The 17,274-nt window shown below is 57.8% G+C and overlaps 3 protein-coding genes across 4 annotated transcripts in view; 1 reads left to right on the top strand and 2 right to left on the bottom strand.

Annotated features, from left to right (window-relative positions):
- Positions 1 to 188, bottom strand: part of PDPK1 (3-phosphoinositide dependent protein kinase 1) — a 77,631-nt gene extending 77,443 nt beyond the window's left edge. For both annotated transcript variants that reach the window (XM_039477822.2, XM_039477825.2), the window contains exon 1: positions 41 to 188. In XM_039477822.2, coding sequence (XP_039333756.1) covers positions 41 to 64 — 24 coding nt within the window. In that variant the 5' untranslated portion in view covers positions 65 to 188. The remainder of the gene's footprint in view (positions 1 to 40) is intronic.
- Positions 155 to 7,749, top strand: CEMP1 (cementum protein 1). The gene is given in 8 exon segments (XM_039478234.1): positions 155 to 339; positions 7,044 to 7,081; positions 7,084 to 7,125; positions 7,128 to 7,340; positions 7,343 to 7,399; positions 7,402 to 7,545; positions 7,548 to 7,628; positions 7,631 to 7,749. Coding segments are annotated over 8 exon segments (879 nt in total).
- Positions 7,750 to 8,306: 557 nt separating this feature from the next.
- Positions 8,307 to 17,266, bottom strand: AMDHD2 (amidohydrolase domain containing 2). Its single transcript, XM_039477875.2, has 11 exons — positions 17,064 to 17,266; positions 16,812 to 16,948; positions 16,595 to 16,734; positions 10,359 to 10,413; positions 9,989 to 10,201; positions 9,826 to 9,914; positions 9,594 to 9,738; positions 9,415 to 9,522; positions 9,257 to 9,325; positions 8,882 to 8,983; positions 8,307 to 8,563 (listed from the first exon to the last, which is right to left on the bottom strand). The coding sequence occupies exons 1-11, from the start codon at positions 17,147 to 17,149 to the stop codon at positions 8,475 to 8,477; spliced, it is 1,233 nt and encodes a 410-aa protein (XP_039333809.1). The 5' UTR covers positions 17,150 to 17,266; the 3' UTR covers positions 8,307 to 8,474.
- Between the last annotated feature and the right edge of the window lie 8 nt (positions 17,267 to 17,274).

Here is a 17,274-nt window from a genome sequence, read left to right as displayed (position 1 = left end):
GTAACGGGCCGGCGCGCCCAGCCCGCCGCCGCGCGCTCACCAGCTGGCTGGTGGTCCTGGCCATGGGCCCCGCGTCGGCGCGGGCGCCTCCCCCGCAGCGCTGCGCGGCTCGGCGCCTCCTCAGCGTCCTCCTCCCCGCAGCGGAGCCCCAGCAATGGCCGCCCTCATCCTGCGCCCGCCCCGCCGCCCGCCGCCCCCAGCACCGCCCCGCCCCCGCGCGACGCCGGGCAGGACTTCCGCCGCCCCGCCGCCGCCGCCGCCCGCGCTCATTGGCCGCTCCCACCGTCGCTCCACCGCGGCCCGAGTGGGCCCCGCCTTCTCACCGAGCTGCATTTCCGGGTTGGGGCCTGGCGGGCGGGAGAAGGCCGGCCCCGCCTGGGGAGGGGGACCTCGCGCGAGCCAATCCCAAAGCTCGCGGGGCGGGGCTGGGCGGGGCGGGGGGGACGAGCTGTCATTCCGGGCTCCCAGACCGGGAAACTGAGGCTCAGAGGGGACCGGGCTCCGGCCAAGGTCACGCCTGAGGTTGCGGCGGGGCTGGGCTCGAACCTGGGGCTCCGACTCCGGAACCGGCTCTGCGTAAACGCGGAGGCGCAACTTTGCTAGTTTCACAACAAGCCTTCACGGAAGGAAATCTGGGCTATAAAGTTACATTCATACGACAGAAAACAAGCCCATCTTACCACTGTCGACAGTCCCGGAGGCAACTTCAGAACTTCTGTCCTTCCCTATAAATCATTTTGTGTCGGTTTTTCCTTTGTAGTTGTTAATGTCGATGATGGATTGTTTTTGTTTTGTGCGTTTTGGTTTTTGTTTCTGAGACCGAGTCTCGCTCTCTGGCCCAGGCTGGAGTGCAGTGCCTCGATCTCTGCTCACTGCAACCTCCGCCTCCTGGGTTCAAGCGATTCTCCTGCCTCAGCCACCTGAGTACCTGGGACTACAGGCATGTGCCACCAAGCTCCGCTAAATGCATTTTTTGTAGAGACAGGGTTTCACCATGTTGGCCAGGCTGGTCTCGAACTCAAGCGATCTGCCTGCCTCAGCCTCCCAAAGTGCTGAGATTACAGCGTTAGCCTCCACGCACAGCTCAACTGGGTTAACTTTTGTTATTGATTTTGAGTCAGTGGCCCAATCTCGGCTCACTGCAACCTCCACCTCCCAGTTCAAGCAATTCTCCTGCCTCAGCCTCCCAAGTAGCTGGGATTACAGGTGTCAGCCACCATGCCTGGCTAATTTTTTTTGTATTTTTAATAAGAAACCACATTGGCCAGGCTGATCTCGAACTCCTGACCTTGTGATCCACCCACCTCGGCCTCCCAAAGTGCTGGGATTACAGGCTTGAGCCAGTGCACTCGGCCAACTTTTTTTTTTCTTTAGACCGACACATCGCCATGCAGTTCTTAAGTAATGCACAGAGAAAAGGGAAGCAGTGAAGGAAAAACAACTTGAGGAACTGGTACACGGTGAACTCTAGAACACGGAGCCCAGGGCAGAGGAGCTTCAGGGGCAGGGGCGAAGGGTGAGAGGAGGCTGTTCCATTAAGAAAGCAGCTAAGCAGGCACCAGGGGGCAGGGGAAAGAGGGAGAGCTGAAGGTCAAGGAAGAAAAGACAGTTACCAGTTGTCCTGGGGGCCCCAACGGCAGCCAGAATGCTTGGCCAAGCCCAAGGCAAACTAGACCAGGTAGCCCCTTTGCCCTCTGGAGACACACAGAAACCTCCCCATGGGTCAGCTCCAGCTGCCCCTTCCAGGACACCGCACAGGGAACAGATGTCTCACCTGGTCCAGCACATTTCTCTGTCACCCAGGATGAAGGAAGGAGACTGATGCCCTCTCTTTATCTCACCCTTTCCTGCCCAGAAGCTCTGTCCATGGCCCATGGATGATCTCAGGCCAAGCAGTCCATCCAGGGAAGGGCAAAAAGATGACCAGAACCATCTCGGGAGGGGCTGGAAGACTGCCTCCTGTGTGTGGCCCTGTGCTGCGTCTACGTGTTCCTCACTCATTTCTACAACCCTTATAGCACAAGGGAGGAAACGGGGGTGCAGAGGCCAAGGAACTTGCCCAAGGCCCTACAGCTGGTGTATTAGCTATCTACTGCTGTGTAACAAATTGTCCCAAAGCTTAAGATGTGTAAAACAACTAACACGGCTGGGCGCGGTGGCTCACGCCTGTAATCCCAGCACTTTAGGAGGCTGAGGTGGGCGGATCACTAAGTCAAGAGATCGATACCATCCTGGCCAATATGGTGAAACTCCATCTCTACTAAAAATACAAAAATTAACTGGGCGTGGTGGTGCATGCCTGTAGTCCCAGCTACTCGGGAGGCTGAGGCAGGAGAATTGCTTGAACCCAGGAGGCGGAGGTTTCAGTGAGCCGAGATCGCACCACTGCACTCCAGCCTGGCGCCTGGCAAGATTCTGTCTCAAAAAACAAAAAAACACCATGTTTGGCTCATGGTTCCTACACGTCTGGAATCCAGGAGAGGCTGGGCTGGGTGATCTGGCTCAGGCTCTCTTGTTAAGTTGCCATCCAGATGCAGCCAGGGCTGAGCCACCTAAAGGCCAGAGGAGGGCCAAAGGATGCACTTTCTAAAAGGTTCATTCCCATGTTCCCACAGCTGCGGGCTGGAGGCCACAGTCCCTCACCACACAGGCCTCTTCACAGGGGTGTGCGTTTTCAAGCCCTAGCAGCTGGCTTTCCCCAGAGCAAGTGGCCCAAGAGAAACAGAACACATACAAGAGAGAAGTCACCATGTTGTTAATGACCAAACCTCAGATGTGACACATTACCACTTCAATACATCTACTGGTCACACAGAACAACCCTGGTAGAAAGTGAAAGGGCGTGCTTTGGGAGGTTGAGGCAGGATCATTGCTTGAGGCCAGGTGTTTGAGACCAGCCAGGACGACAAATTGATACCCTGTCTCTAACAAAAAATCATTTACATAAAAATTTTTAAAAAGCGAAATGGTGTAATCCCAGCCCTTTGGGAGGCCGAGGTGGGCGGATCACAAGATCAGGAGTTTGAGATCAGCCTGGCCAACATATGTCGAAACCGCATCTCTACTGAAAATACAAAAATTAGCTGGGCGTGGTGGCATGCACCTCTCATCCCAGCTACTTGGGAGGCTGAGGCAGGAGAATCACTTGAAGCTGGGAGGTGGAGCTTGCAGTCAGCCAAGATAGCACCCCTGCACTCCAGCCTGGGTGACAGAGCAAGATTCTGTCCGGGGGGGGGGGGGGGGGGAAGTGAAACAGGACTACACAAGGGTATGAAATCCAGGAAGGGCCATTCCTGGAGGTCCCCTTCAAGCTAGCTGAGGACAGAGCCAGGATTCCAATCTCAGGGAGAGACAGAAGCAAGAAGCACAGGCCCCACCCGGACCTCTGGAGGTGTGCATGCCACAAGGCCCTGCATTACAAAGCCAGGGAAGGAAGGGCTCTTCCAGCAAGGATCCCAACCGGGCTTGCATTTCTAGAGTGACCCTGCAGCTACTCAGCAGCGTCTTTAAAGGGGACTAGAGGAGGGGAGATGGGAGGCAGGGAGATCAGGTGACAGAAAAGGAGGCTTGGCAGGGCACAGTAGCTCATGTTTGTAATCCCAGGACTTTGGGAGGCTGAGGCAAGCAGATCACTAGGTCAGGAGTTCGACACCAGCCTGAGCAACATGGTGAAACCCCGTCTCTTTAAAAAAAAGAGAGAGAGAGAGAGAAAAGGAGGCTCTCAAAAGACAACAGCATTGGCTGGGTGTAATGGCTCATACCTGTAATCCCAGTACTTTGGGAGAGTGAGGCAAGCAGATCATTTGAGGTCAAGAGTTCAAAACCACTCTGGCCAACATGGTGAAACCCCATCACTACCAAAAATACAAAAATTAGCCGGGCATGGTGGTGCATGCCTGTAATCCCAGCTGCTCAGGAGGCCAAAGCATGAGAACCACTTGAACCCAGGGAGGCGGTGGTTGCAGTGAGCTGAGATCGCGACACTGAACTCCAGCCTGGGTGACCGAAGGAGACTGTCTCAAAAAAAAAAAAAAAAAAGACAACAGCATGGTCCCTGCCTGCCTCTGGCCCACAAGACTCTGGTCACATGTCTGAGGCTCCCAATATACATTTACTGGGCTGCAGATACATGGATGAATGAAAGATGACAAAGTCATTCAATGGTTTCCAACTTTCAGGTAAATATCCTCCCGTGTAAGCCAGGAGGCCGGGAATTTGAGACCAGCCTGGCCAACATGGTGAAACTCCATCTCTATTAAAAAATATAAAAATCAGCCAGGCACAGTGGCATGTGCCTATAATCCCAGTTACTCTGGAGGCTGAGGCTGGAGAATTGCCGGAACCAGGGAGGCAGAGGTTGTAGTGAGCTGAGATGGCACCACTGCACTCCAGCCTGGGTGACAGAGCGACTCCATCTCAAAAAAAACAAAACAAAACAAAACAAAAAACCAGTAAAGGCTGGGCCTGGTGGCTCATGCCTGTAATCCCAGCACTTGATGAGGCTGAGGCAGATGGATCACTTGAAGTCAGGAGTTCAAGACCAGCCTGGCCAGCATGGTGAAACCCCATCTGTACTAAAAATACAAAACCAACTAGCCAGGCATGGTGGCAGGCCCCAGCTACTCAGGAGACTAAGGCAGGAGAATCGCTTGAACCCAGGAGACAGAAATTGCAGTGAGCAGAGATTGTGTCACTGCACTCCACCTGCGAAACACTGTGAGGCTCGGTCTCAAAGAAAAAAAAAAACCCAAAAAACAAAAAGAACCCCCACCAAACTGCAAAGTAATAGCAAAAGTGCAATTCCATTTAATAAAAACCTATGTGGCCAGGCGCGGTGGCTCACGCCTGTAATCTCAACACTTTGGGAGGCTGAGGTGGCTGGATCACAAGGTCAGGAGTTCAAGACCAGCCTGGCCAATATGATGAAACCCTGTCTCTACTAAAAATATAAAAAACTAGCTGAGCGTGATGGCAGGAGCCTATAGTCCCAGCTACTCGGAAGGCTAAGGCAGGAGAATTGCTTGAACTCCGGAGTCGGAGGTTGCAGTGAGCCAATAATGTGCTACAGCACTCCAGCTTGGGCAACACATCGAGACTCTAAGAAAAAAAAAGAAAAGAAAAAATATATGTTACATAAATGTGGTAAAAGGCGCAGGGCCAGGATGGAAGGGAGCACATTCTGGAGTTGTCCGAGGGCTCCAGGAACGGAAAAGCTGGGCTGAGGAGGTGCTCTTTCTCCACGCTTCTGGTGCCAATATCCCCTGCCGTGCCCACCCTGGGTCTCCGGCCAGGGCTCAAAACCAACTCAGTTTCGGAAGCTCCCAACCAGGGTGCTTCTAGAGTGCTTGCCCACCCCTTCCCTCCACTTCCCAAAGGCAGTGAGGGCGGGAGGAGGCGAGGTGTGGAGGTGCGGGACCCGCGCCAAGTTGGGGTGTAGGGGATCCACTTGTGCATGATCGGTACGAGAAGGGAAAGCTGAGGCCCGGTGGGGTCTGCAGGGATGTGGGGTACCCGACCGGGAGAGCTGGGACTGGATGAGCGCAGAGGGTTAGACGAGGCAAGGTCTGCAGAGGTGTGGGGGGCGCGGCAGGGAGAGACGAGATCCGCAGGGTTCTGGGGGTTGCGGCAGGGAGGGCTGGGCAATGTGGAGTCTGCAGGGATGTGGGGGTCGAGGCGGGGAGCGCTGGGGCGCGGAATCTGGAGGGGTGTGGGGGATACAGTGGGGAGCGCTGGGGCACGGAGAAGTCCGCAAGGGGTGTGGGGTCGAGCGCAGCAAGGAGCGTTGGGGCGAGGCGGGGTCCGCAGGGGTGGATGCGGGTGACACGGCGGGGAGGGGTGGAGCAAGGAAGGACCCGCAAGGGTGTGAAGGGTGCGGAGAGGCCGCGTTGGTCCCCCAGCTCCCCCCGCCTTCCGGGACTGCGCGGGTTAACCGGCGAGGACGACGTGCGCCCCTATTGCTCGGCCACGACGCGTGCCTTCCCTGGGGCGATCCTAATTGGCCCGACAGAGTCCCGCGCCCAAAAGCCCCTCCCACAGCAGGCGTGGCGGCCCTCGCAGCGTCGCTCCCAGACTAGTGGATCCGCGTGGACTCATCGCCTGGGCTGCAAGTCTGGGCGGGGCGGGGCCGGATTGGTGGAGAGCTTCCCGGCTGACTGTCTCCCGCGCCCACGCCCCAAACGCGGTCGCTCGGAGGCCACGAGGTGCAGAGGCTCGCACTGCGAAAGGGACGTGGCTGGGATCCCTCGGCGCTCGGTCTCAAACCGAAGGCTCAGCCCGGCCTCCTGCGGTGTGTCCAATCGTAGGCGCTGGGTCTGATCTCCCGTTCACACAGGACGAAACGGGCCACATCCCGCCAGGTGGCTCAGAGCAGGCACCTCCAACTCCATCCCTCCCTACAGGCCTGATCCCCCAACCCGTGACTCAGGCAGACTCCTAGGCGTCCCCCTCCAACGCATGCTCACACCGCGGGCAGGCCTGCCCCTTACCACGAAGCCAGGGTGCCCTGCATTCTTCTGCGTAAAACTCATAGCTCTAGAGGGAGAGGAATGGTGGGGCGGGGCTGGAAGCCCGGCGGGAGTGAGCAGTGGGGAATGGAGACGGATGGTGGCCGAGGTCACACAATGCAGTGAATTCACTTCATGCCACGTAACTGCTCACTTAGGATAGTTACTTTTGTTGTATGTAGTTTACAATTTTTAAAAAGCAAACCAAAACCCACCAAGAGTGCTTCCCCCACGCCTCAAATAAAATCCACACTCTGGCAGCAGTTCCCTGGCCCAGCTCACTCACCCTGATCCCGGGCCCCCTCCCACCACCCATGACTAGCTCCGTTTCTGGGGTCACCTTACAGACCACCCATCTCAGCCATCCCCTCCCCAACCCTCCACCCACGGAGGTAGGGCGCTAGTCAGTGGAATGCGGCAGGCAAGGCCCAAAGGCTGGCCCATGGATCACCCGCTCTGGGACTGGGTGCCCCGTTGGAGGTGGGGAACGACTAACAGGCCAGCTCTGGGTTTTAGCTGAGGACGGGCAAGCGCCTACAGCCAGCAAGCGGAGCACAGGTGCTGCTAGGCCTCAAACACATCGCTGAGAACCTCGCCTGGCTCTTCCTGCCTGGTAGCCCAGGCTGACAGCTCCTCTCCCAGGCCCAGCTCAGGCAGGCGCTGGGCAGCCACGTCATGAGGGCTGCACAGTTATCGAGGAAGAGCTGGGTATCCCTGTACCCCACACCTCCCAGGAGGTCAGGATCCACATCGGGTGCCTGCTTTCCTGGTCTGCCGATGTGCCCCCTGGGGCTGTGGGCTGAGATCAACCCCAGGCCCTCCCTCAGGCCAGGCCCTGTCTTGCAGATGGCTCTTCCCTGGCTGTTCTCTTCCAACAGGTGGAGCCTAGACCATCCTCATCTCTGAACCTGGAGACATTGCCTTAACTGGGCTTTGCAGCAGAGGGGAAGGAACAGTGGCAATGCCAGGTACATACCTCCTGCACCAAGGACAACACCTGTAAGTGAGGGGGAAGGGGGCCACCTGCCCCGGAACCCAAATGGAAAGTCAAGACAACCACCCCTGACCTGGGGCTGCACCAGCCCCTGATGTCTGGCACCATCATGGCTGTCCTCAAAGCCAGAAGGCTCCCAAAGCCCACCCACATCGAAGCTGTTCAGGGTGCCTCACGGCCTGTGCTGGCCTCATGGGTGTGTGTCAGGGCCAAGGGGACATGGAAGATGGCAAGATGAGACTAACAGGTTGAGCAGGGCACACTGGTGTCTCCCATACTGCCCTCCAGCACCAGGCAGGATCACCATGGCCGGCAAGCACCAGGCCTGGGGATGGGTGAGGAGACGGAATGCAGGTCATCCACGGCACTGAGGGCTGGGCAGGCCAGGGAGCAGAGGGCACGGGTTCCAGACACAGCCTCCTTCCTGGAGGTCAGAGCAGACCACCTGGCACTGTGCCCTGGCTCACAAGTAGGCCATGAGCTCCATGCCGCACACCCAACTCAGGTGCAGAGAGCAAATCCCTGACTGTCCACACCCCGTCCCGGCCCCCCTTCCTGCCCACTGTCCACCTGCAGCCTACAGCGGCTTCACCCCACAGTGCCAGCCACTGACTGGCTGCCCTCTCCCTCCCGCAGTGACATTTTCCGGGGGCCTGCAAGTCTCAGGTCCACCTCGTGCAGACAGGCCCTGTCCCCCACTGAGGCCCACAAGACCCAGGCTGAGCCCCAGCCCTCAAATGCCTTCCCCAGGAGGGCAAATGGGAACGGTGCCACGTGCGAGCACAAGCAAAACCCAGAGCCAAGTCAAATCCTACTGGGTACACATTTATCCCAGCCACCGCCTCCAGGGCGGGCACACAGGCCCTGGGCATCAGCCCAGTAGGGCTCCCAGCTCGCTCCCTGGAGTCCAGCTCCCCAACCACCCAGCCCCGACGGCATTCAGCTGCGGCCGGGCGCGCTCTCAGCAGAGGTCCTCCTCACTGCCTGGCTGCCTCCGCCTGCCACACCAGCTCACCCGAGATGTAGGTGGCCTGGACGTGGAGGGAGTCGTCGAGCACCACGAAGTCTGGGGCAGAGCCGGGCGGTAAGTAGGGGGCGGGAGCGGGACTGCCACCCATCCCAGATCTGCTCCCCAACAACCCGATGCTGGTGGGGAAACTGAGGACCAGGAACACCACCGTCACAGACGGACAACGCTCCCTGCAACCCCGTGCCTGGCTTTGCCTGCAACACTGGAAAGCCTGCCCTGATGGCAACTGGGGCTACACCAGAGGCTGGCAGCCGGCAGCCCACCTGAGGGAAGGGAGCTAGCGAGGAGGAACCACCCTCCCTGCCCCTGTCTGGCAAGGCTAAACTGCCCGGTGACCCTGAGATGGGCCCTCACCTGCATCAGCACCGAAGTCCAGGGTCCCCTTACTCTTCTCCAGCCCCAGCAACTGGGCAGGGTGCAGGGATGCAGCTTCCAGGGCCAACTCCACACTACAGCCTGCTTGGGGGACACAACTAGGTGATGGTCCCCAGGCCCATGTGGCTTCGCCAGCAGCCCCTCCCCACCCCAGCACTCCCTGTCTCAGGGACTCTGCAGCAAGCCAACAAGGGTCCCGCTGCTCTGTCTGTCACCCTGGGCCCGAGTCACCACATGCCCACTGCCCAGGAGCTCCTGTGGGCAGGACCCTGGCTATACTCCAGGCACCTGGTCCAGCCCCTGGGACGCACTGGCCACAGACCACCTGCACCCGCACCTGTGCTGCTCACTGACCTGTGGCCTGCAGGAAATGCCGGACGCAGACATCCATGGGGGCTATGCTGCCACTCAGCGTCTTGGTGCCTTGAGAGCAGAGAGGGCAGGCTCTGGGGGGTCGTGGGCCACCTGGCATGCGGGCTGGGACCTGGGGCCCAGTGGGTTGGGGCGCTCACCTGCCACATAGGCCGTCAGCCCATCCACTTCCACTTCCTGCTGTCCCAGCGTGTGCCGGCCGTTGCCCAGGCCCAGGGCAGGGATGGCATCGGTGACCAGCACCAGCCCTGGTGGAGAAGAGGCTCAGAACCTGCTGGCCCAGTCATCCCACGTGCCCCAACCACCTACCCGGGCTTACCCTGGGGGTGGGCACGGTGGGCAATCCGCAGGGCAGCAGGGTTAGTGTGCGTGCCATCTGCAATCATCCCGTAGAAGATGCAGCGGCCCATGGGCAGCCGGTCACTGGTCAGGAGCCCCACGATGCCTGGGTCGCGGTGGTGGAACTGGGCAGGGTCAGGGGAGGGGATGGCTGAGTGAACCGCAGGGGCTGCTGGGACCCTGCCCCACCCCCGGGGCTCCACAGTGCTCACAGGCAGCATGGCATTGAAGAGGTGGGTGATGAAGGCGGCTCCGCTCCACACAGCATCCTCTGCCGCCCGAAGGTCGGCCACTGAGTGCCCTGCGGGACCAGGATTCAAACTCTGCACCTGGCCCAGGTCCCCCAGGCAGACCTGCCCTGAGCTGGCCCCTCACCTAGGGACACGCAGATGCCTCGGGCCGTCAGCTCCTGGATCACCTCGTGGCTACGGCCCAGCTCCGGGGCCAGCGTCACGATGCGGACATTGTCCAGGGTACCGTAGGTGGCCAGCAAGTCCTGGAAGGCATTGGCCTCGAAGGAACGGAGGTGGGCCTCGGGGTGTGCGCCCCGCTTCTCCCGGCTGATGAAGGGGCCCTCCAGGTGCAGCCCTGGGAGGAGGGAGTGAGCGGCTCCAGCAGGCCCCCGCCCCACCCTGCCCTTCTTGCCTGCCCTCCCCACCAGCTGGGCATCTGGAGGAGTTGGGGCTGCCAACAGGTCCCACAGGAGCCTCCCAGGGTGGGGGTGGGGAGGGGGTCAGCCACTCACCGAGGACCCCTGCCCCATGGGGACCACCACTCTTCACAGGGATCTGAGGAACAACCTGGGGGGAACCAGCTGTTAAAGCCCTGTCCCCCACGGCCCATGCCCAGAGGCCACAGCCCTGCCAAGGCCAGAAATTCAGGGTCAGAGTTCAGAGCCCAGCCCAGCCCAGCTCCAGCTCCAGCTGCCTCTCCCTTCACAGGGGTCAGGGAAAGCACAGCCAGCAGAACTAAAGGACACATGGCAGGAGCAGGAAGAAATGACAGGCGAGTGGGAGGCCAGCAGCCCCCGGGTCACATAGGCAGGCGTGTGGGCACTGAGGACAGCCCAGGGAGCAGGGCCAGGAGGCAGGAGGCGGGAGCCAAAGGGACCCTGCAGAAGAGTCAGTATGGGCGTGGCCAGCACTCAGCACTGTGTGTGGCCCACACCGTGGCAGGAGCTGGGCACCATCAGGAAGACACAGAGTGTCAGGGAGAGGGCAGACACGGGTACATACCACGCATCTCGGAGGTCAACAGGTGGGCAGGCACCCCAGCCCACACTCCCTCCAACACAGTCACGGGCCTGGGGTGCTTCCCAGAGAGAAGAGCTTCAGGTGAGGATGGTGGCTGGACTGTATCCTCCCTTGAACTCCCCACCCTACATTACAGTAAGACTTGTTTCTGAGACACAGTCTCGCTCTATTGCCCAGGATTTCAGCTCACTGCAACCTCCACCTTCTGGTTTCAATTCTCCTGCCTCAGCCTCCAGAGTAGCTGGGATTACACGCACCACCACGCCCGGCTAATTTTGTATTTTTAGTAGAGATGTTCTGCCTTGTTAGCCAGGCTGCTCTTGATCTCCTGACCTCGTGATCCGCCCACCTCAGCTTCTTAAACTTCTGGGATTACAGGCGTGAGCCACTGCACCCGGCCAACAGTAAGACTTCTGTTTTGAGACAGGGTCTCACTCTCACCCAGGCTGGAAAACAGTGGCATCATCTTGGCTCACTGCAACCTCCGCCTCCTGGGTTCAAGCGATTCTCCTGCCTCAGCCTCCCGAGCAGCTGTGACTGCAAGTGCGCGCCACCATGCCCGGCTAATTTTTGAATTTTTGTAGAGACGGGTTTCACCATGTTGGCCAGGCTGGTCTCGAACTCCTGACCTCAGGTGATCCGCCTGCCTCAGCCTCCCAAGGTGCTGGGATTACAGGCATGCCCCACCACGCCCAGCCAACAGTAAAATTGTTAAGAGGCTTAAGCCAGGGGGTGAACAGAGGACAGGAAGAGGAGGCCTTTGGGGGCTTGGCAAGCAGACACCAGGTAGGTCTGAGTGCGTGCATGCAGCCGGGGAAGACCCCCACAGGCTCAGGCTGGTGCCTTGAGAAGTGGGGTGATGGGGGGACCAACAGAAGAGCACCTGCCCCAAGTGTGGTAGCCAGGTCTCTGGGTAAGTAGAGCAGAGGGCCCAGGGCAAGGGTCAGTGTGGGCACAGCAGGAACTTGGGAAATGTGTGTTCTTGAGGTGCTTGGCAAGCTGCCAGCTAGGCCCAGCCCCTCTAAGCACAGCAAGACTCTTCTCAGGGAACCCAGACAGCCCAAGAGAAGGACCCAGGGACTCCAACCTACAGGTGTCCCCACAAAATCCCTCCCACAGGATGGGTCCCCCGTTCTGAAAGACAGTACACCACCAAGTTCAGCAGGTGGCCTGGGCAAACCTCAAAAAGGAGCCCGAGCACAAGAGGACAGGGCCAGGCGGGAAAGCAGAGATCACGAGGAGAGACGGACAAGGAAAAGGGCCATGATGACCGCCCTGTAGCCAGTAAGAGGCCTTTTGTCCCTGAAACAAAAACAGGATGGGAGGAAAAGGAACATGCGGCCAGCCCAGTGGCTCATGCCTCTAATCCCACCACTTGGGAGGCTGAGGCAGGTGGGTCACAAGGTCAGGAGCTTGAGACCAGCAGGCACAGTGGCATGGGCCTATAATCCAAGCTACTTGGGAGGCTGAGGCAGGAGAATCGCTTGAACCTTGAAGGCGGAAGTTGCAGTGAGCTGAGATCATGCCATTGCACTCCAGCCTGGACGACAGAGTGAGACTGTCTCAAAAATAAGTAAATAAATAGCTGGTCGCGGTGGCTCAAGCTTGTAATCCCAGCACTTTGGGAGGCCGAGGCGGGTGGATCACGAGGTCAAGAGATCGAGACCATTCTGGTCAACATGGTGAAACCCCGTCTCTACTAAAAATACAAAAAAGTAGCTGAGCATGGTGGCGCGTGCCTGTAATCCCACCTACTCAGGAGGCTGAGGCAGGAGAATCGCCTGAACCCAGGACGTGGAGGTTGCGGTGAGCCGAGATCGCGCCATTGCACTCCAGCCTGGGTAACAAGAGCGAAACTCCATCTCAAAAAAAAAAAAAAAAGGTAAATAAATAATAAATAAAAATATAAAAATTAGCCAGGCGTTTTGGCACATATCTGTAGTCCCGGCTACTCTGGTGGCTGAGGCAGGAGACTTGCTTGAACCCAGGAGACAGAGGTTGCAGTAAGCCAAGATTGTGCCACTGTACTCCAGCCTGGGTGACAAGAGCAAAACTCCATTTAAAAAGAAAGAAAGAAGAGAAAAAGAAAAAGAAACACTCAGCCAGGGACAGTGGCTCACACCTGTAATCCCAGCAATTTGGGAAGCCGAGGAGGTCAGGAGTTCGAGACCAGCCTGGCCAACATGGTGAAACCCAATCTCTACTAAAAATACAAAAATTAGCCGGGTGTGGTGGCAGGTGCTTGTAATCCCAGCTACTCAGGAGGCTGAGGCAGGAGAATGGCTTGAACCCGGGAGGCGGAGGTTGTAGCGGGCAGAGATCGCGCCACTGCACTCCAGCCTGGGCGACAGATGGAGACTCCATCTCAAAGAGTAAATAAACGAACAAATGGCCGGAGAGGGGAGTGAAACTACGCACAGGAAGCCTGGAGCTGAGGTAAGAGCTAGAACACTAACCAAGGACACTCAGCATAAAGCAAGCAGAGTTGGCAGCAGAGAAACTGTCACTCAGCCGCACGTCCCTTCATACCACCCTGATGACTGACCTATGTGGCTGTTCTGGTCACAATTATGGGGAACTACTCGGGGAAGATGAGGGAGAGAAAGAAGCCAAAAGGACTCACAGAGCCGAGAGAGCACTGACGTTCAGCTCTCCCGGTGCAAAGCAATGGATTCTGCCCTAAGCTGAAAGACTGAGAGCCCAGTGTAGTTTTTTGAGATATGGGGGCAAATTCCAAGAGTCCGCTGGGTTGAAAGTGATTGTCCCTAGGGTGCAAGCTGGTTGGGGCAAAGGACCGCTGTTTTTCTTCACAAGCCCTGTGGCTAGACAGGTTCACTAAAGATCAAAACAGGAAAAGAAAAAAAAAAAAAAAAAGACAATGGCTGAGTTCTTCTAGAATGGAGCTTTAGAAGGAAACGAGAGAGTGCTCCATAGAGAGAGCAAGAGATGAAGTGAGTAGCGGGGAGTGAGGCACACTCCAGGCAGATAAGCAGCTGAAAAGGTCAAAGTGTGGAGGGCATGTGGGGCCAGAGGCAGGGGCCTGGCTGCCCCTCGAAGGAGGTACCTCACCTTGGCTCAGCAGGTAACAGACTTGAAGCAGAGAACAAAGTGATGTGACCTGTCTCAAGTACCATAGCAAAGGGTAGGCAGAAACCCCCCGAAAAAGAGCAGGTGGTCTCGGTGGACCACACAGGACAAGAAACGACCTAGGAAACTCCTGGAAAAGTGGCCATCCAATTCTACCCAGGGTGAATGGGTCTTGGAAGAGGTGGTATTCATGGAGGCAGGAGAGCCAAGTGAAAGGGCCTCCAGCTTCTAAGATGATCCAGGCAGGAGGCTTCGCAATTCTCAATAGTTGACCCTCTGCCTTCATCCCAGAAGTGTGTGCTGAGGGTCTGTAAGACACCTGGACTGCAGCAGATGCTGGGAAGAAAACCCAGTCCTACTTGTCAGACTCCTCAAAAGGAAGAAGAGCCACAGTCCCTCCCACGCCCGTACTGGCTGGACGTGCCCCAGCAATCCAGGGCACAGTGGGGACGGGTGGGCCAGGCTTAGCAGAGGAGGCCTGGGGAGCAGGCCAATGCCGACCAGGCCGAGAGGCTGGGGAAAGGAGTGGGGAATGTGCCTGGGACAGAGAAGAGGGCTGGTCAGGCAGGAAAGGAATGCTGCAAGGTGGGGCGGGCAGAGCGGATGTGCTGAGCACTGGATCTCGGACGGGTCGCTCTAGCAGGCCCCAGAGCCCCAGAGAGCAGCTGCGAGAATCAGGTACCAGGGGGCAGCAGGTTGTTGATGTCCGGTTTTTGACATCTGACTGTGTGGGGAGAGCTGTGGGAAATTTCTAAAAAGACATCCACGGCTGATACTGAGTGGTTAACAGTGTATCACGCACGATGCCAAGCACCCGACGCCGCTAAGAGATGCATACTGCCATCATCCTCACTTTAGGTTTGAGGAAATGGAGGCTCACAAAGGCAGAAGCCTGTCCTGAGTGTTCCAGCTGACACATGTTATCAGGAGGCCAATGCTAAATCCAAGAAGCCCTCGCCCAGAGCCCACACACCACCCCCATTGCTCCCTGATCTGACTCTGCCCGTCCCTGGGCATGTACAGGCTATGATCTTGAAATGACTCCTATGCTGGAAGGGGAAAAATGGCTAGGGCTGTGGACAGAACTAGAACACAGACGGCTCAATTTAAGTCCTCTTAACAGTGTTCACTTTCTAAACTCACTAACTCTTGTGGCTTCATAAGCAAACATTCATTATTTAAAGAAATTGTTAAGTACTGGCCGGGCTCGGTGGCTCATGTCTGTAATCCTAGCACTTTGGGAGGCCAAGGCAGGTGGATCATGAGGTCAGGATTTCCAGACCAGTGTGGCCAGCATGGTGAAACCCTGTCTCTACTAAAAATACAAAAATTAGCTAGGCATTGTGGTGTACACCTGTAGTCCCAGCTATTTGGGAGGCTGAGGCAGAAGAATCACTTGAACCTGAGGCGGAAGTTGCAGTGAGCCGAGATTGCACCACAGCACTCCAGCCTGGGCGACAGAGCGAGACTCCACCTCTAAATAAATAAATAAATAAATAAATAGATAAATAGAATAGTTAAGTACTAAGGAAAAAACAGGAACAATGGGGGCAGGCACAGTGGCTCTTGCCTGTAATCCCAGCACTGCGGGAGACCGAGGCAGATTTCTTGACCCTAGGAGTTTGAGACCAGCCTGGGTAACATGAGACCTCCCTCTCTACAAAAAATTTTTTAAATTAGCTGGTGTGGTGGCACAAGCCTGTAGTCCCAGCTGCTCTGGGGGACTAACAGAGGAGGATCTCTTGAGCCCAGGAGTTCAGAACCAGCCTGGGCAACACAATGAGACCTCATCTGTACAAAATATGTTAAAACTGGCTGGGCATGGTGGCACACACCTGTATTCCTATCTATTCACGAGGCTGAAGCAAGAGGATCGCTTGAGCAGAGGAGGCTGAGGCTGCAAGGTGCTATGACCACGCCACTTTATTCCGGCCTGGGCCACAGAGCAAGACCCTGTCTCTTAAAAAAGAAACGAAAACTAAACAAAAGGCATGTGGTATACAACCTACTCTCAAATAGTCCAGCCAGAAAAAAACGGTAGCATACACAAGCCAAAAGGAGCCTGAATAGTAACACGCAAAGCAAAGACTTAACCCTGGAGAACCTAGGTTTAAAAAAAAAAAAAAATCAAAAACAGATCAAAGACAACCAAATTCCTCCTGGGCAGGAAGGAAAGTGGAAGCATGGGACACGCAGCACAGGAGCACAGGGACTCTCTTCTGGAAGGCGTGTTCCACCGAGTCACACATCACAGACAGGTTGGGGAGGAAGAGCCTGACCAGGGATTACAGCTGTGCCAATCACAGAGTCCCCTGCGACCTTGTTTAAGGGGGTGGTTTCTGAAGCGTGGAAGCGGCCAGAGTACAGTGCAGGGGTGGGGACGGACAGCCTATGGCTCGGAGGGAGAGTGCTGAGCCAGCAGTGTGGGGACAGTTGTGGAGAACAGAAGGTCTAGGGAAGCCAGACAGAGCGACAACTGAGAGAGAAGCACAGGGGCGGGACCCGGGCCCGGCTCCGGTCAGCAGGGGAGGCCAGACTCAGGGCCACCGAGTACGTGCTGGGGGCGGAGCATGAGTTTGAAAAAGAGGGCGCTGGCTGCTCCAGGAGCCCTCTCCGCCTGGGCCAGAGAGCCTCACCTCACCTTGTGATAAACCTCCGGTGGGGAAGTGACCAGGGTGGGGCAGAAGGAGGTGACACCGTGCGACAGGATCCTCCGGGCCACCAGGGCAACCCCCGAACCCACGTCCTCCGTGGCCTGGGAGAAGTCAACACCAAATCCACCTGCGGCCATAGAAAGCGGGGAATCGCACGGCGCTCAGAGCTCTTCCCCTGGGTCCCCCTGCCGCCCCGGGCCGCACCATTGATCTGCACGTCGATGAAGCCGGGCGCCAAGATGCGGCCCCCGCAGTCCCGCCGCTCGTCGGCCACGCGCCGCTCCTCAAAGAAGAGCTTCTCCGGGTCCAGGATGCGGCCGCCGCGCACCCAAAGGTCCTCCCTGCAGATGGAGCGGGCGGGCACTGGCATCGCGGGCCCGACCCCGGCCCCGCACCCCGCCCGGTCCCCGGCCCCGCACCCCGTCCGGTCCCGCAGCCCCCTCGGCCTGCGCCCACCTGAGCAGCTTCCCTCCGCGCAGGATGCGGCAGTTGGTGAACTGGAGCACCCGGGCTCCCACCGCGCCCTGCCCGCCGCGCATCATGAGCCCGGTCCGGAGCGAGCAGTTCCGGAGCCCCGCGGCACCAAACCCCGCGCCCGGAGACCAATCCCGGCCTAGAGAGCGGCCGCGGCCACGTGACCCTCAGCTGACTGACGCACCGCGCCACG

Source organism: Saimiri boliviensis, chromosome 12 (assembly GCF_048565385.1).
Source record: "Saimiri boliviensis isolate mSaiBol1 chromosome 12, mSaiBol1.pri, whole genome shotgun sequence".
Lineage (NCBI taxonomy): Eukaryota > Metazoa > Chordata > Mammalia > Primates > Cebidae > Saimiri > Saimiri boliviensis.
The sequence above is the reverse complement of the archived record's forward strand: the minus strand, read 5'-3'. Positions and strand labels throughout refer to the sequence as shown.

Bases quoted from the DNA above. Each gene is read 5' to 3' on its own strand.
- AMDHD2 (XM_039477875.2), bottom strand. From the start codon at position 17,149: ATGATGCGCGGCGGGCAGGGCGCGGTGGGAGCCCGGGTGCTCCAGTTC. The intron at 9,915-9,988 runs GTGAGGGGCCAG...CTGGTCCCGCAG, and splicing joins AGGCATCTGCGTGTCCCTAG to GGCACTCAGTGGCCGACCTT. The intron at 9,523-9,593 runs GTAAGCCCGGGT...CTTCTCCACCAG, and splicing joins CCACCGTGCCCACCCCCAGG to GGCTGGTGCTGGTCACCGAT.